The 25,087-nt window shown below is 45.1% G+C and overlaps 1 protein-coding gene across 1 annotated transcript in view; it reads right to left on the bottom strand.

Annotated features, from left to right (window-relative positions):
- The window catches only part of Cpxm2 (carboxypeptidase X, M14 family member 2), a 121,189-nt gene that overhangs the window by 6,263 nt on the left and 89,839 nt on the right, over positions 1–25,087 (bottom strand). The window contains exons 8-12 of the mRNA XM_036186096.1: positions 13,072–13,195; positions 10,634–10,830; positions 7,631–7,810; positions 4,486–4,783; positions 117–256 (exon numbers count right to left, since the gene is read on the bottom strand). Of these exons, the coding sequence (XP_036041989.1) occupies positions 117–256; positions 4,486–4,783; positions 7,631–7,810; positions 10,634–10,830; positions 13,072–13,195 (939 nt within the window). The remainder of the gene's footprint in view (positions 1–116; positions 257–4,485; positions 4,784–7,630; positions 7,811–10,633; positions 10,831–13,071; positions 13,196–25,087) is intronic.

The following is a 25,087-nucleotide window of genomic DNA, read 5'->3' on the forward strand; positions in this document are numbered from 1 at the left end:
AGGAAGCTGGTGCCCAAGCATTGGCAACAGGCACCATCCTCCCATGACCGTGATTCTCACACCCACAATCCTTTTCTTAGCTCGTTCCTCTCCTCCCAGCCACATGCCCAGCATACCTGTTCCATGAACACAATCAGCGATTCCCGGTTATTCTCCCATTCCTCGGGCAGCTCACTCTCATGCGGATATTTATCACAGCCCACATAGATGGACAGCTCGAAGCAGTTTGTGTGGAGGTAGCTGAAATCATTCAGACCTGCCAAGACAACCAGACATTTCAACTGACTTGGGCTTCAAGTCACATGGGGAGATGACAAACATGTCCAAGAACTTTTAGAAGTCTTCAACTGAACACAGGAAAGCAAATGTGCCTGGAAAGCCATCATCAATTACCACAATAGATTAAATGTTTAATTCGCTGTATTTGGCAGCTATATGGGTCCCAGATGAGAGCTTGAACAGTTAGTTCCCTGTTTCAATTCATTAAGACAGCTATCTGAGCCACAACCTCTGTCCTGACTGTGTGGTCTTCTCTGTGTATCTGTCTTCATGTGCCTCTTCTGGTTATGTCCATAAGCTGTGTTACTGTATCCTTCCCACAAGCTCAGCTGTAACTCAGTCTCACAAATAGGATGAGTGAGGCTGTAATCAGTAAAACTTGGATCCAGGATTCATGTGTCTACAAAGCCATTGTTCTTGCCTCCAACAGTGTGGTCGTTTGGTGGCTGCCTGGCTATCCCACCCACCCAGTGAGCCCCAAAGCAGCAGACCTGCATTCTGATGTGCAGATCGGAAGCAGCCAGCCTGGAGTATGGCTGCCCCCACATGAGTTTCCTGGGGCTACTGTTACATATGGCCACATCCTGGCTTAAAGCAAATACTCGCTCCTATGGGCTGAGAGGCCAGAAGTCCTCAGGTTTGTGTGCTCCCTGCAGAGCCTTGTGGGAGCATCCTCCCTGCCTGTCTGACTTTTGCTAGCCTGGGCATTTCTTACGTCAATAGCTTGACTCTACAGTCTTCTGTTTTTGCTTTTTCCTCTTTGGGTCCATTTAAGGACTCTACTCATTGACACAGGGCACAACCAGTAACAGAGAAGGAAATCTCCAGGCCCTTAATTACATCTTCTAAGACTGTCTTCCTGGTAAAGTAACAGTTACAGGTGCAAAAAAGGTTCAAAACAGACATGTTGCTTTGGGAATCTTTCTCATGTCACTACACTACCCAGGATTTGTGAAGTGAATAAATCATTATATCATGAGGGTCACATAGCATAAAGTAGCCCAACTCTTAGGGTGGGTGGGATGCTGGGGATTGGACTCGAAGCACTATCCATGCTCAACACTGAGCCCTCTCTATGGCTGGGCTCCCTGTTCCCTTGCCCTTCTCAACATCTCCACCTCTGAACAGGAGGTGTCCAGCAAGCTGTGCTCTACATCAGTAGGGAAAGCAATCCCCTGGGGGAGAAAATCCTCTCAGGAGGCCTCCCTGCTCTCTGAGGGTCAATTGAAGAAGGTGGAAGCTGAGACACAGGCTCTGTGTGCACAGAGGGAAGTGTTCTCCAAGGGCTCCCACACTTTATCCTCACATGGCCTTCTCCCATCCCACCCTCCACGAAGGCTCTCTTGCTTTAAAGTCAGACTTTGGGGTATTAATTCATTGTCCTGCCCTGAGAACAGAACCAAATCTTTAGTAGCTTGGCTCTCTCTACTTGATTCCAGACTCCAGACCCTTGAATTTCAGCAACTGTGACCTCTCAGATAAAGCAAGGAAGAGTAAACCAGGAAAAAAAGGGACACGATGGAGTTGTATTCAGGGAATCCTTTATAAGGACAGGTCGATTCATCTATCAACCTACAGCAGGGATTACTGAGGGCATCTGGGGCCTACGGCAACAGGTGTCATTAGCCTCACATTCTTAGGCTCTGCTAGTACTGAAATAATTGTGATAATTAAAATTCTGGAGTGCATCTTTTTTTTTTTTTCTTTTTCTTCCTTTTTTTCAAGAAGCATCTTTGAAGCACTAGAAGCTTCAGACATGCTGGCTAGATGCTCAGTCATGCTAGCAAAATGATGAGAAATTTCAGCCTGGAGCAACTTGGGCCCATCCATCTCTGTTGCTGACATCCTGCCCTTCAGGCAAGGCCTTGCTCAGAGTGTTCCACACAGTAGGGCTTCAGCTGTGAAAGATGAGCTCCCCTGTCCGAAGCACCCGTGGACCAGGATCTGCTGCACAGTGCACAGACTGAGAGTTCTTCCAAATCTTCAGTCCTAGCAAGAGACATCCTTTGCAGCCCTTTCTGTGACTGGAATTATTCCTGTTGCCTGTGGCACCCACCCTCTTTCTGACTGACCGTGCAGGTCACAGACAAGAAGAGGGTACCCCAACTCACTTTGGGGTTCAAAAGCACCGGCTGCCCATTCTGGTCACTTTGAAACGCACCAAGCCTGGCTCCTAATTGCACCCCACACTCCCACCCTCACTGATGCCTGCAGTGCAGGATAATGAGTGAGAAAGAACAGAGGAGGGGAGGAAATTAGAGATCAGATTTCTTTAATCTGCAGAGTCTATCACAGAAGAATGATGGGAAAGGTTCAAGCCAGCATGTGGCTTTGCCATAAAGTCCCAGAAATAAGGGCAAGCAGAACTGGGGAAGTGAAAACATGAAATGCTGCCTACACCAGCACGCAGCAGCCTGCATTCCACAATGTCACTATTGACTGGACACAGCCCAACTCAACAGTGTCTGCTCACAACTTAGTCACAGCAGAAAAAATAATAATAACAGGTTTTACTCAGAGATTCTTACAGATATGTCTTTAGGGCTAAACTTGAATTTTTTAAGAAATGCTTTGTTTAACAACAGGAAATGTCCCCAATAAATGCAAACCAGTGTTTCTTTTGTAATGTGCGTAGTGCAAAGTCGTTGCAGAGAAAGAGGAATTATCTCCACTTGGATTGTTGCCAAGACAAAAAATGTCATCCTTTCTGATATGTTTTGGAGTGACTGTGGGAAAAACATTTCTGTTTTCATTTTCTTTTCCAAGAGAGAAACATACTTGAAAAGTCTATGGAGACCAAATTTATAGTAAAGTAAAATTCTATTGGAATTAACTAGTGTGTGGAATGGAGAACAGGAAGGCTCAGGAAATCTAGTTTCCTTTGAAGTTGCTGTGGTAAAATATTCTGACAAAAAGCAACTGGGAGGGTATTATCTGGCTTACAGTTCCAAGTCACAGTCCAGCAGAGCAAGGAACTTAGAGTAACTAGTCATTTCCACAGTCAAGAACAGAGAGAAATAAATGCAGACCCATGCATAGCTACTTGCTCGGCTCAAATTTCTCCACTTTTATTTAGTTCAGAGACATCTACCTAGGGAATGGTGCTGCCCACAGTGGGCTGGGCCTTACCGTATCTGTTAACAATGCGTCCCCCAAACATGCCCATAGGCCAACCCAATATAAACAATCCCTCACAGTAACCCAAGGCAGTGCTCTCCTCTAAGGTGATTCTGAGTTGTTTCAAGCTGACAGTTGGAGCTAACCATTACACAGGGATTTCGTGCTAAGTATGCCTGATAGAGGGGAAACCACTGGGGATGGAACCATAGGCTGGGTGTTTCTATCAGCCATACAAGAATTACATTCACATCCACTATCTGTGTGATCCTACCATATCCTAGAGGGAAACATCACCACCACATCTTCATGCCCAGTTTTCTAGTAGAAAAGTGTAGGGATTCAGAGAAAAACTATCCAGGGTCATACATTGTCTGAATGATAAAGCCAGATTTGAATTATTGGACATGAAAGATTTTTCATATCCATTATTGTCTTGACAGTCCTCACAATATCAAGAAAAGAAGTGATTTTTATTATGCTGGACCTTCGACCTTTGTAGATGACCTGCTATTCTCGTCCCTTGCAAATCTTGACCTATGAACCACAAGACCTACAACCTAAAAGACACACCCTTGGCCATATCTCTCAAGGATTAATTAAGGTTAATTAAGGTGAAAATACCTAAGAATGGCTATATCGCCATGTCATAGGCTGGGTTATTAGACTGAATGAGAAGTGAAAAGATAACTGAATATCAGTATCCATCTCTCTCTACTTCCTGACTATGGAGGCAATGTAACCATGCCTCACATTCCAGCCATAATGGACTGCACCCTCAACTGAGAGTCAATATACCCTCTACCAAACACACACACACACACACACACACACACACACACACAAACACACACACACACCACACCTACCCACTACATACACATACACACACCACACACACATACACACACCTACCACACACACATACCACATGCACACACATACCACACACACACCACACACACACACACACACACACACACACACACACACACACACACTTGATTTGTCCCACAGCAGGATATGCACCTAAAGCACCACCCCGTGGTCGTTGGGGACATGATGCTAGACGGTAGATTGTACACTTACTTCCAGCCACTGTGTGCCAGGAAGCCCCATTGACAGTGCCATCCTCCTTCTGAAAGTCTTCTGTGTGGCACACTCGCCTCCTGGCATCTGTCATGAGGCGGTGAGTGGAGGCATAGGAGTATGCCAGCCAGCGGAACACGTGGTCATCAGGAGTTGGGGTGTGCTCCTGGGTCTTCCACAGAGACCGCACCATGTCATAGGGGTAGGCCACCACTAGCTCACCCCCCTGTAGGTTGCCTCCTAGCACAAAGGGGATCTTCTCCATCCAGGCAATGACAGCTCTGGTCTCCATGGCCACCTGGGAGTATATAAATTTAACAAAGAGAAGGAAATTGCTTCATTGCCCTAGCTTTCAAAAAAAGGGAAATGTTGTTTAAAAAAAAATCAGGAATTTCATGGAATAATCTTAGCAATAATCAGAATCTCAAATTATGTCCTGGGAAAACTGGACTTTATAGAAGCAGCAGAAAAAAAGGGGAGGGTCAGGGAAATGTCCAGTTTCCACAGCACGATATTCTAGTAAATACTGAAGAGGCGTTAAAGTAATATCATTCTGTAATTCCAGGGAACTCCTGGGTTAGGAGTGTTTACCCACACCTACAGACAGCATGAGAAAGACACAAAATCAGTAGTATGTCTCCAGATGAAGGCACACACCCCAAACCCACAAACCTGAATCTCACCAGGTCTCTAGCTGAGGCATGGGCTGACTTTTCCTGCAAAGGGCCAGATGGTGACTATTTGGGGCTTTGTAGGCCAGGCAGGCTCTGTCACAGCTACCCAACTATGTTCCTGTAGCAAAGAAACACCAGGGACAAAATGCAAACGTGTGCCAATCAAGGCCACTTGGGAAAGCAGGCCTGTGTGGGCTGGAGTTTGTGGCCCTCTGCTCCAATTAATCTAAGTCAGTCTTAAAATCACTCTCGATTTCCATAAAACGGAGAAGGATGTGTTTGGGACATCATAGGAACACAGCCCTGGCTCCCAGAAGCAGCAAACACAGCTGTTCATGCACCAAGGGTGATATGAGGCAATGAGCAAGACTAGGAAGAAGAGAAAGTCATGAAGAGCAGCCTGTTAAAAGATGTAAAAGAGCTAGTCAGCAGTGGCACACACCTTTAATCCCAGCACTCGGGAAGCAGAACCAGGCGGATCGCCGTTAGTTCGAGGCCAGCCTGGTCTACAGAACAAGCTTCAGGACAGGCACCAAAACTACACAGAGAAACCCTGTCTCAAAAAACAACAACAACAAAAAGACATAAAAGGACTTAAACACAACAGAAAGGAATGGGCTTCATTTGAATCAGGATTTAAGCAAACAGGGGAGGGGGTAAAGTGGAATGTGAGAAGTGAATGGGGAGAGTTCACTGACTGGTATAAGAAATGAAATGGGAACCCTGACCTTGCAATATTGAGAAGGAAAAAAAAAACTTATTTGGGGCTAAGGTTCCGTGGGTAAAACTGCTTGTCTCACAAGCCAGATGACTAGAGCTCAATTCTCAGAACTCACTTAAAATCCAGATGTGGTAACACACATCTGTAATCAGCCTTCAGAGAGATGGGAGGCAGGGACAAGAGGCCTACTGGGAAGTTCACTGGCCAGTTAGCCTGGGTATGTCAGTGTGGTACAAAGAACAAGAACGGTCAGGTCTGAACAAAGTGGAAGGAGAGAACCAACTCCTGAAAGATTCATCAGATCCCCCTAAGTGTGCCATGGCGCACACGCACACCCATACTCACACACGTACTAGAGCTCACACACAGAAAAAGTTAAAATTGGAAAAGAAAGGACTTATTTTAATATAATGATGGTAATATTGCAGATCCCAAGGACAGCTCCCTGTAGTTTAGAGATGCCTGTTGAAATGTTTACAAATGAAATGACATGATGACATAATGTCTGCTTTAGTAACAGGGAGGAGGAATGGCCGGGTGAAGGAAGCATGAGTTGGCACATGTCAACACTGACATGCGTACTTGTGAGCCCCTACTTCTTCCTTCACTTCTGTACAGTTGAGTTTTTGTGGGGGAAAAGTTATAAAAGAGGAAAATGACAACGTGAAAAGATCAAATTCAAAGGTTGACATGGTTTAATATAGACGTGTGAATCAAGTCAGATTATAATAAAATACTGATTGTCACACGAAGATAATGTCAGCAAGACAAAGTTGATGCCAAGAGAGGAACCCTGTGCAGTCACTGCCTGTGCAGATGGAAACGCTGACTCGGGTACAACGTGCTTGCTGAGCTTCATTAAACTTGATTCTGGTGTTTAAGCACACCACAGGCCCTGAGTCAGGTTAATTATGGAACACGTCTCATTGCACAGAATCAATACCAGCCCATGCTGTGAACCCACAGTCCCACCCCAGACCCAGGTCTCTGTAGCAGTTGCTATGCACCTGGGTGATTTCAGCCCCTCACACACACCATTGCTTCCCATCCTAAATGAGATGGCTCTCATTTCCCCTCCATTTTGTTTTAACTGCCCATGAAGATATAAAATTTACTCTTTGGTTTTACCTGTCTTCTCATTTTTTTTTTAACCCAGTTTATGCTCCTAAGATTCATTCGTGATTCTGATGAATGCTACTGCTCAGTCTTTTCCACTTCACTATGAGGAGATTGTTTATTTACATATATCATAATGGACCTTAAGTAGTCAGTCTTTTGCTGTAAAGAGCCATACATTTTGAACTCTCTGGCACTATGTTCTGGTACATACACCAACAAAGTGAAATGGCCTCATGTCACCAGAACTCCATCTTGTATATATCATGAGAAGTGGCACTGTTTATATACCTAGCAATTAGTGAAAACCGAAGGTAATTTCATGGGAGTATAATTGACATGAATGGGGATAATGATAGTAGCAAATTCATGCATTCTGGGGGTGGTTATTTTGTTTCTTTATGACTCCGTAGTTATAAAGAAATTCAGTCAAATGACTCTGCAAAGAATTTCCACAATACCAGCTTGAAAGGTAGTTAGGACCTCGGACTGTTCCTTACTGCTGGAGAAGACAAAAAAGCAAAGATAGCCTTGTCTTGTTCTCCAATGCCACATCCTCTGCAGATACCAGCAGGCATCCTTTGGCCCTCCTCTGCCCTACAAAGGAGAGTTTTGTTTTTTTTTTTCCACTCACTGTGGCATTTTCAGACAGATACCACTCAGGGATGGCAATGTAGTGGTTGGGAACTTTCCTTGGGGCATTCTGCCGGTCCTCTGCCTCCCAGAGCAGTGTGTTCAAATCCGGAAAGTTGTTGTTGATGTCGATCCCATCATGAGTCCAGCGTCCAAGGGACCAGCCTCCCAACTCAGAGCCCTAGAGAAGATTCAGAAAGTAAAGAGCTCTCAGACTTCAGGAGAATCTGGGATATGTAGTGTGTCTGTGTCTCCTGTGTGCATCTCCAAATCTCTGAATGCTCTTGGCCCCAGGAAAGACATCACAGGAGGATATAGAAAAGCCTGCTCCTAATGTCTGATTAGCCACAGACAGTACAGTTACTTCACTCCAAAGATGGATACCCAGAGGACCACTCATGCCATATGGCCAAGCTCAAAAGCCTTAGATCTCTTCTTGTACCTCTCCCTTGCCCCTCCCTCCACTGCTTGGCTGAACTTGTGAAAAGGAAGAAGCCTGGAACTGAAGAATTGCAGTATCATTTACTATCAATGCTACACCAGTGTGTTCCTCCTGATCTGCCCAGAATCCTGGCTGGTTTGTTTGTTTGTCTGTCTGTCTGTTTGTTTGTTTTTACCCTTTGCTCTTTGGCTCTTTGGGGCCCCACCACCAAACTCCCCAATAAATACAGAGCCTTATTCTTTATTATGAATGCCTGGCCTTAGCTTGGCTTATTTCTAGCTAATTTTTCGTAACAATTATCCCAACTACCTTTTGCCTCTTTTACCTTTCTCTGCTGTGGATATCGCTCTGTGTAAATAAAGTTCTGATTGGCCAGTGGTCAGGCAGAAAGTATAGGTGGGACAAGAGAGAAGAGAATTCTGGGATGTAGAAGGCTGGGGGGAGACACCGCCAGCCGCCGCCATGAGAAGCAACATGTAAAGACACTGGTAAGCCACAAGCCATGTGGCAAAGTATAGACTAACAGAAATGGGTTAATTTAAGATAGAAAAAGTAGATAACAAGAAGCCTGCCACAGCCATACAGTTTGTAAACAATGTAAGTTTCTGTGTGCTTTCTTGGTTGGGTCTGAGCGACTATGGGACTGGCGGGTAAGAGAGATTTGTCCTGACTGGGCCAGGCAGGAAAACTCTAGCTACATTTCTCTACTTCTGTATGTATATATACATGCACATGCACACCTACACAGATGCATCACCTACACACATATCAAAAATAAGAGAGAGAATAGGATTCCTGTGAACTTTCTTTCTTTCTTTCTTCCTTCCTTCCTTCCTTCCTTCCTTCCTTCCTTCCTTTCTTTCTTTCTTTCTTTCTTCCTTCCTTCCTTTCTTTCTTTCTTTCTTTCTCTATTGCTGGTTGTGTAGCTGGGTGGGTGGCCCCTGATGTCCTCCTCTCCTTCTCCTTTTTCTTGCTCCTCTCTCCTCTCTCACATTCTTCTCCTTTTTATTCTGTCTGTCAGCCCTGCATATTTCTTTCACCTGCCTCAGGTGTTTTAGACAGGCAAAAATAACACAGCTTCATAGAGTTAAACAAATGGAACATAAAAGAATGCAGCACATCTTTGCATCAATAAACAAATATTTCATAGCATAAATGAATGTAACACATCTTAAAATAATATTCCACAACACCTAGCTTTAGAGCCGTACCACCCTGAATGTGTCTAATCTTGTCTGATCTTAGGGCTAAGCATGGTTGGGCCTCTTCAGTATTTGTATGGGAGTTATTGTTATGACTAATCAAGTATTTGTGCCAGAACCAACAAACACAACTAAATGCTATACTTAAAGCTTGCATTTGACAGGCACCTCTACTTAGGCAGTGCTCTATTTTTATTCCAAATACTATGAAATATTACTAGTGATTCATGACATGATTTAATATATTTATACATATGTATTTTATACATATCTATGGCAGATACAAATTTCATAGGATAATTAGAACACAAAGTATAAGCAATATCTCAGAATAATCAAAACAGTCATTATTAGGTGACAGGCAAGAATATTAGAGATAATAACCAAGGCTAGCACACGTCTCAAGTGTACTCAGCCAACCCGGAGGTGCTACTGCCATGAGGTGTACTGTCACGCCCTGGGTGTGGAACAATGGCATTACTCATGGCAGATGCTCTCTGGCTGGTGGACATATACCTCTCTCAGGGTCCCCATCAGTTTCAGTTCCTGCTTTGCATCCCTTAGAAACCTGAGAAGAAACCACTGGAAAGAAGGCAAAGCAGCTCCTGCAGACACAGGCGGCAGGCACAGAGGTCAGACACAGGCGGCAGACACAGGCGGCAGGCACAGGGGTCAGACACAGGTGGCAGACACAGGCAGCAGGCACAGGGGGCAGACACAGGCGGCAGGCACAGGCGGCAGGCACAGGCGGCAGACACAGGCTGCAGGCACAGGCAGCAGGCACAGGGGGCAGACACAGGCGGCAGACACAGGCAGCAGACACAGGCGGCAGGCACAGGCGGCAGGCACAGGTGGCAGGTACAGGCAGCAGGCACAGGGGTCAGACACAGGCTGCAGACACAGGGGTCAGACACAGGCTGCTACCTTCAGCAAAAAAGGCAAAAGAGGCTGGGGAGATGGCTTAGTCGGTAAAGCACTTGCTGAGCAACCATGAACTGAGATCCTTGGCACCCAAGTAAAAAGCTAGGTGCAACAGTGTGTGCCTGTAACCCCAACACTAGGGAGGTAGAGATGGGTATATCCCCAGCACATGATGGCCTGATGGTCTAGCGGAATCAGGAAGTCCCAAGTTCAGCCAGAGACCCTATTTTAAGAACTAAAGTGGGGAAGCTATTGAGCAAGACACACAACGTCGACCTCAGGGCCTCCCCATGCACATGCACATGCACAGCTACACAGATGCATCACCTACACACATATCAAAAGTAAGAGAGAGAATAGGATTCCTGTGAACTTGGCTAAGCATACGCTGGAGCTGGGCTAGCCTGTTGGTTTCAGAGGAGGGCTGGAATACACTTACTCCTTCGCAGGCCTTCTCATAACCATCAGGATTGAGGGAGGGTAGAATGTGGATCCGTGTCTCTTCCACCAAGCGGACGATGCGCGCGTTCTGCGCCAAATACTCCTGGCAGAGGAACTGCAGCAGCAGCAGCAGCAGCTCACGGCCTAGCACCTCGTTGCCATGGGCCCCTGCGATGTAGTGGAACTCGGGCTCACCTTGACAGAGACAGAGACACAGGCTCCTGCAGGCATCCACATGGAGCCTGGCAAGGTTTGAGATGACACCAACACCTTACTGCTGTATTTTCTTTCCTTCCAAATAAGCCTCCAAAATTATATTGGGAGAATAATTTTAATTTAATTTAATTTAAATAACATTTTTTTTCATTTATTTTACACACTAACTGCAGTTTCCCCTCTCTTCTCTCCTACATCCCCCCCCCCCTACACCCCACCCCCACTTCCCATCTCCTCCTCCTCCTTATTTTAAACTCAAATGCTGAAGCATGTAAGAAAGACACAGACAACAAGCCTGAACGACCAGAGTCACGGGGTGTGCGTTCTCACTTAGCAAGGACAGACCAAATATCTCAGTACTTATGACTACAAGCTAAACACAAAGCGCTGCGGTGCTTTTTTCCTCTGTGGTGCAGTTTCCCCTGGGGGAAATTTCTCACTACATTTTGCAAGGAGCCAAAGATGAATGAGTACACGAGGAAAACTGGCTTAAGGGGTAAGCAAGAGCACAGCTGGGTTAATGGTCTGAGCACTGTCTCTTCCAATACTTAGCCTCTTAATGAGAAGTGCTATGGATTCATATGTCTCTCTAAAATTCATGTTCAAGTCAAGACCTGTGATAGTATGAAGAGGTGGGGCCTTTAGAAGGGGTTGAGGGATTAGTATCCTCTGAGAATGTAGCCTTCTACCTTCCTGTATCATGCAAGGGTAAGCAGAAAACAGGTCATCACCAGCCAGACTCCAGATATGCTGCCATCTTGACCTTGAACTTCCCAGGCTCCACAATGGTTAGAAATAAATTCCTGTTGTTTATAAATGAGGCAGTCTTGGCTATTTTGTTACAGCAGCTAAACAAACCCAGAGTATCAGTACTGGGAATGGCTAATTACACTTCATTCTTTTCCCTTGTCAGGGCTGCTGTATATGAGGAAACACGGTTTTATCCACAGGTAAGGCCTTGAAAGGAGCTCCTGAGAGGAACTCATGAGACACAAGACATAGAGGAACAAGAACGATAAAGTTACACATATCTTTTGCACCTAAATTCAGTGGGTTTTTACAGCCTGGCTAGTTTTACCAACAAGAAAACTGGAAGCCCACCCAGCATGCAGGGACTTGGAGCAGTGGTGTCTGAATAGAAAATAGCTGAAGGCAGGCAGCATTTAAAGTCAACAGATGTTCTTCAAAAAGAAGGGAGCCCCACAGTAGGGAGTGTGGAAGGCATATTTGTAGTCAAAACATTTATGAAACTGTCTCTTTACCTAAGATAATGAGAAGCTAAGCACAATATTAAGATGGGCAATGCTATCTCCCATGCTTGTGGTGTGCGGGTCTGCCTTTCATGTGTCTTTTCCTCTTTAGGAATGTGGCAATATCAGGAACTGATCTCCGTGTCTCCACAATTCCAACGGCCAGATTCCATCCCTCTACTAATTGTAGTTTCTCAATAAAATTGGTGTTTTGTAGAATACAAAAAGAAAAAGGAGGAGGAAGAGGAGGAGGAAGAGAGAGCCCTGTGATTTGAGCCCCTCATAAATCAGAGAGTCCAGAATGTTCTCCTAGAAGAGGAATCTGTCTTATATCCAGCCATTTTCTCCTTTATCTTGTGCTTGGCCTCAAAAGCAAAGAGCACAATTGAATGTGGTCCCTGTGCAGCAAAGGAGGGGGCTTTTAGCCCAGGGAGCTTTGCAGTTCTTGTCAGTGTGATTTGCAGGAGAGAGGTTCATGCCCTGAATCATGAAAGCTCTGGTGTAGGATGTGTAGAGATGCCTTCAGATTAGATGTGGAGTTATTGAAGATGGGGCACCATCATCTTGCCTGGGGAGTTGGTATCATCAGTGCCAGCTGTGAACCTGACACAAACCTAGCGTCACCTGGCAAGAAGGAATCTCAGCTGGAAAAAAAAATGCCCACATGAAATTGGCCTGTGGCCATGTCTGTGTGGTTATTTTCTTAACAGCTAATTGATAACAGGAGGGCCCAGCCCATTGTGGGTGTACTACCCTGAGGCAGGGGCTGCTGGACTGCATTGAAAAGATTGCTGAGAAAGGCAATACGCAAACTTCTTCCATGGCCTCTGCCTTAGTTCCTGATTCTGATTCCTGCTTGAACTCCTTCCCTGTTTTCCCTTGAAGCTGAGACAAACCCTTTCCTCCCAAGCTGCTTTTGGTGATGATATTTGTTACAGCAACAGATGACAAAGACAGAAATCCTTCTCACCAACTTCATGCTCCCCAGGATTGTCAGAGATCTCTACAGCATACAACTTCAGGCCCTGGTGGCTTTTGCCAATGTTGTAAATCCTGGTGATATTGGGGCACATTTCATTCACAACCTTCATCAACTGAAAGACAAGGTAAATGAAAGGTTTTGAATCACGATAGTTGCATGCTTAAAAAAAAAAAAGACAGTATACCCCCAAAAGACAGCTATTTCCACAGCCTCCTGCCTCAGCACCCCTCTCCATCCCACAGCCCTGCTGCTATACCTCTGTCTAGAACACCTTCTCTGGTCTCCTATTTCCCATGGTAATACCCACCTTTCCAGGTCCTGGCCCTGTACTCTCAGCACACTCGATTATTACAGTTATAGCGTCTTGCTACAGACTGAATGTCTGTGTCCCTGAGCTGAAATCTAATCAATGCAACAGAATTAAAAGGGGAAACCTTGAGTCCAGCAAGATGGCTCAGTATGTAAAGGCCTTTGCTGTCAACCTGGGTTCCATTTCTGGGAACCACATACAGGAAGGAGAAAACCAACTCCCACAAGGTGTCCTGACTGCAGCAAGTGCATAGAGCATGCATGTGCCCATATCCCAACACACCTAATAAATAAATATAATAAAATATTTTTAATAAAAAGAAATGAAGCATTAGGTGGCCAATATGTCACCTGGGTGGAGTATTGTAAATAGGAATGGAATCTTTAAAAAGAAGCAAAGGACTTCTGTGTGGAGCTGTGGGAAGGCCACATACACATATGGACTTGTGGGTGAGCCCTCAGCAGACACCACATCTGCCAGCACCTTAACTACAAACAAGGCATTCCTATTGTCTACTTGTCAGTGACTTGATGACATTTCTGCCATGACAGCTCCAACAGAGTGAGGCATCTTCCTGAGTTGGGATTTTTACCTCTCTCAGATGTAATATGTGGCTAACACAAAGATGTGTTGCATTATTTTATGTTGCATTCATTGAACTCTAGGAAGCTGTGTTACTTTGTCTAAATCACCTGATTGGTCTAATAAAGAACTGAACGGCCAATAGCTAGGTAGGAGAGAGAAATAGGTGGAGCTGGAAGGCAGAGAGAATAAATAGGAGGAGAAATATGAGAAGAGAGAATGGAGAAGCAAAAGGAGAAGGAGAAGAAGACATCAGGGGCCAGCCACCCAACTACACAGAAAGCCATGGAGTAAAGAAATGTAAGTAAAGAAATGTATATAGAAAGGTAAAAGCCCAGAGGCAAAAGATAGATGGGCTAATTTAAGTTATGAAAAGATAGCTAGCAACAAAACAAGCTAAGGCCAGGTACTTATAAGTAATAATAAGTCTTCATGTATTTACTTGGGAGCTGGGTGCAGGCCACACAAAGAGTAAAAAGTTAAAAAAAAATTACAAAGGACTGCATGTGGTGGCTGTGGACACAAACATCATGGGGCCAAGTGGGGCAAACAAGCTGCAGAGAAAGGGACTCTCATGCTATGGTCTAGATTTTAAGGTCAGCTACTTAACTGATAGCTTTAGTCTATGAGAATGATGTGAGCTATCAGGGAATTTAGTGAGGCCTCTGTTAGGATAATAAGCTTCTGGGGGAACAGAGGACCAGTGGCACCCTCTCCTCAGAGGTTGCCTTGCCTTGCATCCTTGACCAGTGCTGTAAGCATTAATTTGCTGGGTGAAAGGTGTTTTGCAATCCCCAGGGCACCAGAAGCTGGTTTAAAGAAAATTGTATTCTGATGTAGGATGACTTTCTGTATGCTGTGAATATGTGTTGCTCTGATTGGTTGATAAAGTTGCATTGGCCTATGGCAGGGCAGGATGGAGCCAAGTGGGAAAATCCAAGAGAGACAGTGGGAGGAGAAAGGAGAGGAAGGAGACGCCAGCAGCCACTAGGAGAAGCAAGATATAAAAGTATCGGTAAGCCAGGCCATGTGGCAACTTATAGATTAATAAAGTGGGTTAAGTTATAAGAGCTAGCTAGCAAGAAGTCTGTCATAGGTCATAGAGTGTGTGAATAATATTAAGCCTCTGAGTGATTATTTTATTTTATAAATGGCTGAGGGACCACCAGGCTAGGAAGGGCAAGGTAGGACAGGAGGAACTTAGGTTCAGAGAAAACTTACAACTGCATTTGGCATGTAGTTTGGAACTACATTTGGAACTCAATGTGGGGCATGAATCCACGACCCTGATATTAAGAGTCTCATGCTCTACTGACTGAGCTAGCTGAGGGACTGCTGGGCCAGGAGGGGCCTGGTGGGACCAGAAGAACTCAGGACCAGAAAACTTTCTACTACTGTACTCTCTCTATATTTACTGAGGAGTCACTCTCCTCTATGTTTATTGAGGACCCCACTCTCTATATTTCCTGGGGACCCCGCTCTCCTCTACATTTACTGAGGATCACACTCTCTGTATTTCCTGAGGATCCCACCCTCTACCAGGCACCACACAGACTGAAGTCTGGAGAGTTCAGAGGGTCATTGCAGGCCCACGTGTTAAGAACAGAAAGGACACTCTGGTACTGGCAGAGCCAAGGTAGAACACCCTGGCAAGGGTGTTGGGCAGGCAGTATCCATTAGAAGGGCTCTGCCACTCTGAAGTACAAGCTGGAACTCCACACCCCCTTCTCCTGCTGCAGTGCGAAAGATGGCCGCAGTGTACTTGTCTCAAGGCCCTGCATGCTAGTCCCTCCTGGTGCAGTCATACTCAGACAAGCATCTCAGCAGGTCCTGACCGGCAAATAAGCCATTGTCTTGGGTTCAGACCAAAGATTATTCCTTTAGGAATAGGACCTAAGGGGTCCGTTATTAACCTGGCAACAAATACAAGCTTCAAGCCTAGGCCTGGCTGTCCTTTTCTGTTATGGTCCCCTCTATCTTTAGTGCAACCAGTACGAGAGACCACAGCCTGTGCATTGGAGGAGGACTACTAACTTCCCCTGGATGCACACTGCAGTAACGGATGCCAGCCTCCTGGGCTACAAAACCTCAGGGTCCCTTTTCTTCTTTGTGTTCTCTCCTCCACTGAACATTATTTCCCAACAACCCCTTTCTCTGCAGTGGTCAGGGTGAAATGAACCCTCTCACTGGATCATCATACTAAAACCAACTTTCCCGCATAAGAACATGAGAATTTGAAGAACATGAACCTTTAGGATGGCCCTTCATAATTTTCCCTCCAGAGGAGCCCTCTGGAGTACCCTGAAGCAGATCTTGTGTGGCCACTATGCCCACGAAGAACATGGGAATTGATCTGCTTGCTCTTCCCAACAAGGCTGTCATGAGCATTACCAGGGAGGAATCCATCTACTTAAATATAACTCCTTCTTGTGAGAGAATATAACTTCTGGCTCCTGAAGAGAATTAGAGAGTCTTTTTATGTTACTTAGGCCGGTGATGGCTAACCTTGACTGTCAGCTTGGCACACCTGGGAAGAACTGCCTTCATAAGGTTGGTCTGTGGGCGTATCTATGGGACATTTTCTCGACTGTGTTATGTAGGAGGGCCCAGCTATCTCTGGGCAGATGATCCTGGGCTGTATGAGATAGCTGAGAAGCCAGAGAAACAAGCCAGGAGGCAGCACGCCTCCTTAGTTTTTGCCTCAGTCCCTGCCTCCAGGTTTTTGCCCCGATTGAATGATGAACTCTGAATGATGAACTTTAGCCAAATGAACTCTTTCCTCTCCAGGTTGTTTTTGGTCATGGTGTTTTATCACAGCAACAGAACCCAAGCTAGAATCAGGTCTTTGTGGTAAATACATGGGGTGACAAGCAGAGTAAGGAGTAGCATTTCCTCGGGGACCAGAGCACACATCCCCAACAAGGCTGAAGAAACTGGTTCTGCAGGTCTGAAACATCATGTATTCCATGGTGCATTTGGCTCCTCACAGCCCACCCCACCCCCCGGAAAAATAGTCTCCATTAAAATGTGATATAATGGAGGGGAAAGTGACTAAGGAAAGACACTGAGACAGCTCCTTGGAGGGTGGGGGGAGGTGACACAGAAGAGAACAGCAGGGTTTTCACCTCTGAATTGGGAAAGCACATCACCATCCCAGTACCCACTGAAGTCTGAGCTCCTCCCTTTCCCTCCTTTGCTGAAGAAGCTAGAATAATGAGATGATTTTCCAGTAATCCAATTTTTGGTAATATGTCTGAAGGAAACTGTTCGTGAAGAAAGCTAAAATTATACACATGATGACACTGGTTGTAGCATGTTTCCTACTTTGGCATAGTCATTAAAAACTGGGAGATTTCCAAATGCTTCAGAGCAGGGGGGAAGCTGTTAAACCACAATGCATCCACTCACGGCCCATGTGGCAGCATTGGAGACAATGGGGGTTGGGTGGGTAATGCTAGGGAACCAGAGCTAACTGAGAGACACAGGGCAAAGACAGAGCTGCATTCTAATCAGTCATGCAGAACCTGTAAACACAAGTTCAAGCACTAGAGGGATAGAAGTGTGTTGTTGTAGCTTGAGTGTATGTGTTCCCCAAATTCTCGAGGTGGAATCCAAGACTCAATTCCATAATGTGTAGGGGTGGGGACTTTTCTAGGGGGTGATTAAGTCATATAAGCTCTGCCCTTATCAGAGGAATGAGTATCCTTTTAAAGGGATAGGAGGAAACTAGATAGACCTTTTTGCCTTTCCATCTTCCACATGATGACCCCCCAAACAAGGTACCATATTGGAAGTAGAGGGCAGCCCTCACTAGACACAGAATCTGCTGGTTCCTTGACTCTAGGTCACCAATATCAAGAACTATAAAAAATCAACTCATATTGTTTAGAAATTATTCATTCTCTGGACTTTTGTTAATCTGTGAACAGACCAAGACAAGAAAGATGTAAAAAATTACTGATTCATCAGTACAGTGAGTTCATGGAGGATTCTTTAGACTAGGGGTTCTCTGTTGATATAGGAATGCTTGTCCAGTGAATGGAAGTATTTCTTTAAAAGTTGTTTAAAGCAGCATACAAAAGGTTTTCTTCTATAATTTTTTTTTTCAGAGACTACATCTAATCCAATGGAAAAGGAATTCCCCAAGGGAGGAATCCACAGTGAGGAGCACCCATGGGTCATGTGGGTGGTTTGAAAGAAAATGGCCCCCAAAGGGAGTGGCACTAATGGGAGGTATTGCCTTGTTGGAGGAACTGTGTCACTGTGGGAGTGGGCTTTGTGGTCTTCTGTGTTCAAGCTATACCCATTGAGACAGACCACATCTTGTTGCCTGAAAGTCAACATGTAGGACACTTGGCTATGTCTCCAGCACCATGTCTGCCTGCATACCACCATGTCCCAATATACTGATAACTGACTAAACCTCTGAAAATGTAAGCCATCCCAATTAATTTTTTTCCTTTGTAAGAGTTGCTGTGGCCATGGTGTCTCTTCATAGCCATATAGAAATCCTAACTAAGACAGAAGTTGGTACCAGGGACTGGGGTATTGTTGTGATAAGTCAGACCATTTTTTTTTTTTTTTTTTTTTTTGGAGTAATGGACTTTGGTACTTTGGGTTAGGAAAACAGTGCAATGGTTTAAGTACTGCATAATGAGCCATACTAGAAGGAGCATGGAAGACAATAGTGCTGAAAATGATTTGAACTGCATGGGGGCTGGCTCAAGAGGTTTCAAAGGAGAAGAATTTTAGTATGTTCCCTAGAGAGTGTTGTTGTGATACTTTGGTGAGGAAAGTGGCTGGTTTTTGCCCTTGTCTGAAGAGTCTGCCTAAGGTTAAGTAAAGAGATTTGGATTAATTCCATTGGCAAAGGAAATCTCAAAGCAACCTAGTAGAATACAGACTCTGTCAATGCAGTTACTAATGTTCATGCTTCTAAAGATTTATAACAAAAAGAATCAAGCAAGGTAAAATACAAAATATACAATCTGAGAAGAAAAGGAGCACCAGGGAGTGGAAAGAAGCTAAGTCCTGTGTTCAAGGAGATAAACAGATTAAGAAATGGAATAAAGGGTGGTGACCTCAGGGTAAGATCCCACCCAGCTAAATTTCTAACTTTTGTGAAAGGGAATTAAAGAAAAGCTTAGAACCAGGTGTGGTAGCACACACCTTTAATCCCAGCACTCAGAAGGCAGACTCTGAGGCCAGCCTGATCTATAAAGCAAGTTCAAGGACAGCCAAGCTTAAGCAGTTGAAGATGTAGTTGCATAAAGGGACCATGTTCCAGCCCCACCAAACTGCAGAACTTGGCAACTTCAGCCACGAGGTTCTGGCTTTAGAGTTAAGAATAGAAGAAAGGGGTTATGGAATTTGCCTCTATGACTAAGGAAAGCCACTAAGGTCAGGTATGTGTCAGGGGTGTGTCTGAATGGAGGCCTAGAAAGGTCATTGCATGAAACTGTAAAGTTGAAGCCTGGATTGCTTTGGAGACCCCAAGATGTTAGAGATGCCAGAATCATAGGAAACCTGCCAAGGAAAGCTGCTAACAGGGAATGGAACCAGCCCAAGAGAAAGAAGTGTGTTACAGTCAACAAACCTGAAAGGAGTTGGAAATCTGAAGAGTGCTTTGACATCAGACATGGAAATTTGGAGTTTGCCCAGCTGATTTTTTGGTCTTACTTTAGTCCAGTATTTCCTCACTATGCTTCCTTCCCTGTATATATACACTAGTGTATATCCTGTGCGATTATATGTTAGAAGTATGTGATCTGCTTTTTTAATTTTAATTTTACAGGGCGTTACAGTTATAAGATTGCATGAGTCTCAGAAGAGACTTTGAACTTCAATATTTAAATAAGGTTGAGATTGTTATAGACTATGGGACTTTTGAAGTTGAACTGAACACATTTTTGCATTATGATATGGCTACAAGCCTTTGGGGGCCAGGGAGTAGAATGTATTAGTTTGAAAGAAAATGGACCCTAAAGGGAGTGGCACTATTAGGAGATGTAGTATTGTTGGAGTAGGTGTGGCCTTGTTGGAGGAAGTGTGTCACTGAGGAGGTAGGCTCTGAGGTCTCCTAAACTCAAGCTAAACCCATTGGGACAGATCACTTCCTGTTGCCTGCAAGTCAAGATGCAAGAAACGTGGCTACTTCTCCAGCACCACATCTGCCTGCAGAACATCATGTCCCACCATGATGATCATGGACTAAACCTCTGAAAATATAAGCCACCCCAATTAAATGTCTTTGCTCTATAAGAGTTTGCCATGATCATGGTGTCTCTTCACAACAAGAGAAACCCTAACTAAGACAGGTCAGAATTTTGGTTGTCTGGATTCTCAGACCTACTACCTTGCTCTGGCTTCCCACCATCATCACCTGTCCTCACACTCAAGCTGACCATACAACATATTAGCAAACTCAGCTAACTTCCCTCACAGCCCAATGTCCCTGGCCATCCTCAGCCATCCTCTACATCAGTACAGCAAGCTGCCCTACAACTCCTGTCTTACCCCTTAACTGCTATCTACCTGAATCACATTAAATAACAACACAACCTGTATCTCCTAAACATCTGGCACCTAGCCATATCATGGTTCAAAACAAAGTCAAGTTATACTTTCCTAGGAAACCAATATCTTTCCTACCTGGGAAGGGCAAGCCATTCCCAATGAGAGTATGCCACACCCTACCTCAAACATACTCATGGCTCAGGTCAACTACCTACCTCAGAAATACCTCTCCCCTCACACCCCAATCCCCAAAGTTCTTTCCTAGGGGCTGTGGTGGGACTCACCAACCTTCCCTCCATATTGGGAGGAATGCAGCTCACTTAGGACCTGTCTTCTTTCCTGGCACCCACCTGATACTCTGACTTCATCCCTTTGTTCTTGCTGGCTTATTTGTTTGGACAAGATCAGTCTTACCTATCTGTCTGCTAACATCTGCAGGCAATCCAGATATCAATTGGTCCAGCTATAGTCAAAGCTTCTTCCAGCCATGGGTAAGCAAACCCATCTATTCCCATCCCATCTGTCATGACTGTAATGATGATGTTAAGCATATGTATGATAAATTTCATATTGCAGACTTGTAAGTGACAGAGTCATTGCCCCCATCATTCCAAGTGAAGGAGATGAAAAATGTATATTTAAACAAGGAACCAGGAAGTCATAAATACATATACTATGCAGATCTCCAATGTTCTCTTGGCATAATTCTCTCTGCCTTGAAGTATGGATGTTTGGATAGTCTTCACCTTCCTCTCTGCCTTCCCCATCTCTTGCCCCTCCCTCTGCCTGGAATAGGAGCCATGTAACTCAGTGCTCTACAGGCATATGCTGCATGGAAGCCACACACATTCTCGCTGCTATCTTACAGTGGGATGAGCATCTCATTTTATTGTTGGCTATAAATGTCTCTTTCAGGAGCAGGCGAAGCCAACTATTTTTTCCTGAGGTAGAAATATTTCTACAGCCACCTAGAAGACTCCATCTGGGGAAAAGGCTAGCAATTCTGTCTTCTAATCCAACCCCAAGAATCAGCAATCTACATGGCAATGGCTTCTAGCCCGACACACTGGGACTGAGAAGCACTCCCTGGACAGTTTCCAACTCAGTGCTTTTGGGCAGTGGGACTTCAGAGGGGGCCCCAAGGTGGCTGTATTGGTGGCCCTGAGTCCTTTTAGTCCTAGCATCTCCTGAGTGGCAGCCATCACAAGCACTTCTTGCATAAAGTACATACTTCCAGCTTTCCCTAGAGGACCCCAGTTATGCACGTGGGACAGTTGTCTAAACGTCTCAATACCCAGGGACTCTGAACATTCAGATCATGTTATGTATACTTGCAGTTCATTGCACCAACTGAACTGATATCTGTCTCATTTCTGGGCTTGATGCCTTAAAACACCCATCAAGCAAGACTGGGTTAACCCACCAGAGCTCCTGAAGACAGAATGGTGGGCAGAGCCATAAAAATACCCTGAGAAACTGGAGCAGCAGGCATGAGTCACAAACCTCAAGTCCAAGCACATTATCTCTGTTTCTGAAGAGCAAGACAGTAAGAGGAGTTCTTTAGCACATCCCACCTCTACGTCTGTGCTGACAGGTGTCTGGAAGCCGTGTGTATCTCAAGTTAAATGACAGTGAGACAAGCCAGGCATGTTCATTCCATGGAACTGAAGCTCAGTCTAATGACTCTGATCTCAGAAACATCCCCTGCCTTCATCCTGGGTAGCTGGCTCCTTCCCTCAGCCCACAAGCCCTCCCTCTCAGCTGCATTAACTAGCCTTTGGTGAGTCTTTACATGCCAATGTAATCCTGAGGTTATTTCTGCTTGTCCTATGTCTTCAAACAGATTCTTAAATAGCTAAGAATCTTGTTTGCCAATGCCTTCCCAAACTCTCTAGCACATTAATGTAGAGCGCTATCCACTGAACATATCAGTCACTATTGTCTTCAACAGAGCAGCTGTGACTACTTGCAAGAGACCCTCGAGATCCAGCCTATTGACTGTTGGACTCCCCTCATAGAAGGAAGGATCAGGGCCATTGGATTGTCAACTAAGAGCCCAGCCACCCCCTCCTGCACCTCCCTGTCAGCTGAATGTAATTCTGTTCTAGCTGCAAGTGGCTTTGTGATCTTGAAGGTACTGGAGTATATAGAAAGTAGAAGGTTAAGTGAAGTCGGGGGAGGACTCTGCCTGTGCTGCTATGGAGAAGTTGTTACTCATTCTGGGCCAAAATGTTCTGTTGGTGCAGCGCATCACCTACATTCCTGTAAGTAACCCCTAACCCATGTTCTGTACGGAAGCCCAATAAACTCATTGCTTTAGCAAGTTGGACTCCAGTGAGATCAAACAGTGTCATCAGCACCCTATCTGAGGTGAACAGACATTTGCTTATGTCATCCCAGGAAACATGCAATGCCCATGATGGGTGCAAACAAGCAACGGGGCTTCAGAGACAGTGAGCCAATCCAGGTGCTACCCTTCTGCCATTCTCGTGGGTATGTGGCAGCCAGCATGCACAGGCTGACACAGCCCAGAGTTACAGAGACTCTGGGTCAGTCTGAGAAAAGTCACACTTGATCATCATGTCCTGCTACTTTTAAAAATGGAAGTACTCTTGAATGCATTGGCACCGGAGATCACTTTCTAAATATAACACCAGTAGCACAGATACTGAGAGAAACAATCAATCAATGGGACCTGTTGAAACTGAGAAGCTCTTGTAGAGCAAAGGACACGGTCAACAAGACAAAGCGACAGCCTACAGAATGGGAAAAGGTCTTCACCAACCCCACATCTGACAGAGGGCTGATATCCAGAATATATAAAGAACTCAAGAAATTAGACATCAAAATGCCCAACAGTCCAATTAAGAAATGGGCTATAGAACTAAACAGAGAATTCTCCACAGAGGAAGTTCAAATGGCTGAAAGACATTTAAGGAATTGCTCAACATCCCTAATTATCCAGGAAATGCAAATCAAAACAACTCTGAGATACCACCTTACACCTGTCAGAATGGCTAAGATCAAAAACACAGAAGACAGCTTATGCTGGAGAGGATGTGGAGCAAGGGGAACTCTCCTCCACTGCTGGTGGGAATGCAAGCTTGTACAGCCATTTTGGAAATCAATATGGCGCTTCTTTAGAAAATTGGGAATCCATCTCCCCCAAGACCCAGCTATAGCACTCTTGGGCATATACCCAAGGAATGCTCAATCATACCACAAGGGCATTTGCTCAGCTATGTTCATATCAGCTTTGTTTGTAATAGCCAGAACCTGGAAACAACCTCGATGCCCTTCACCTGAAGAATGAATAAAGAAAATATGGTACATATACACAGTGGAGTACTACTCAGCAGAGAAAAACAATGACATCATGAGGTTTGCAGGCAAATGGATGGATCTAGAAAAAATCATCCTGAGTGAGGTAACCCAGACTCAGAATGACAAACACGGTATGTACTCACTCATAGGAGGATACTAGATGTAAAACAAAGATGACTAGACTGCTACACAACTCCAGGGAGGCTACCTAGAAAACAGGACCCTAGGAAAGACCCAAGGATCACCCAATGACAGAGAAATGGATGAGATCTACATGAACAACCTGGACGACAGTGGGAGTAATGAAGGGCAAGATTTGAGGGAAAGAAAGCTTAGGGGAGCAGGAGATCCCAGCTGGTTCAAGAACAGAAAGGGAGAATGAGGAGTAACAGACCATGATAAATGAAGACCACATGAGAACAGAAATAGGCAGAGTGCTCGAGAGGTCCCCAGAAATCCACAATGACATATCCTCTGTAGTCTGCTGGCAATGGTCAAGAGAAAGCCTGATCTGACCTAGTCTGGTGATCAGATGGCCAAACACCCTAACAGTCGTCTTGGAACTCTCATCCAATAACTGATGGAAGTGGATGCAGAGATCCTCAGCCAGCCCCATGTGGAGCTCCAGGTATCCAACTGTCGAGAAAGAGGAGGGTCTGCAAGAGCGTGAATTGTTGAATCCAAGATTGCAAAAAGTACAGGGACAAATAGCCAAACGAATGGAAGCACATGAATTATGAACCAAAGGCTGTGGAGCCCCCAGCTGGATCAGGCGCTCTGGATAAGTGAGACAATTGAATAGCTTGATCTGTTTGGGAGGCACCCAGTCTGTGGGACTAGGATCTGTCCTTAGTGCATGAGCTGGCTGTTTGAAACCTTGGGCTTACACAGGGACACTTTGCTCAGTCTGGAAGGAGGGGACTGGACCTGCCTGTACTGAATCCACCAGGTTTAAATGAATCCCCAGGGGAGTCTTGGCCCTGGAGGACATGGAAATGGAGGGGAGGGGCTGGGGGGAAGGTGGGGGTGGGGTTGGGAGGAGGGAGGACAGGGGAACCCATGGCTGATGTATAAAATTTAAAACACATAATAATAAAGAAAAAAATATTTATAAAAAATGCCAATCCTAAGTCCTGAGGCCTGGCTGTACAGAAGTACAGGTCAACTTCTAGGACATGTCTGCTAAGGATTCGACTTCACTGTGTCTGAGGTGGCTCATGTATCAATGCTTTATAAATTCCCAGGTCACTCTAGTAGACAACCAAGATTGAG

This window comes from Onychomys torridus, chromosome 1 (assembly GCF_903995425.1).
Source record: "Onychomys torridus chromosome 1, mOncTor1.1, whole genome shotgun sequence".
NCBI classification, from domain to species: Eukaryota; Metazoa; Chordata; class Mammalia; order Rodentia; family Cricetidae; genus Onychomys; species Onychomys torridus.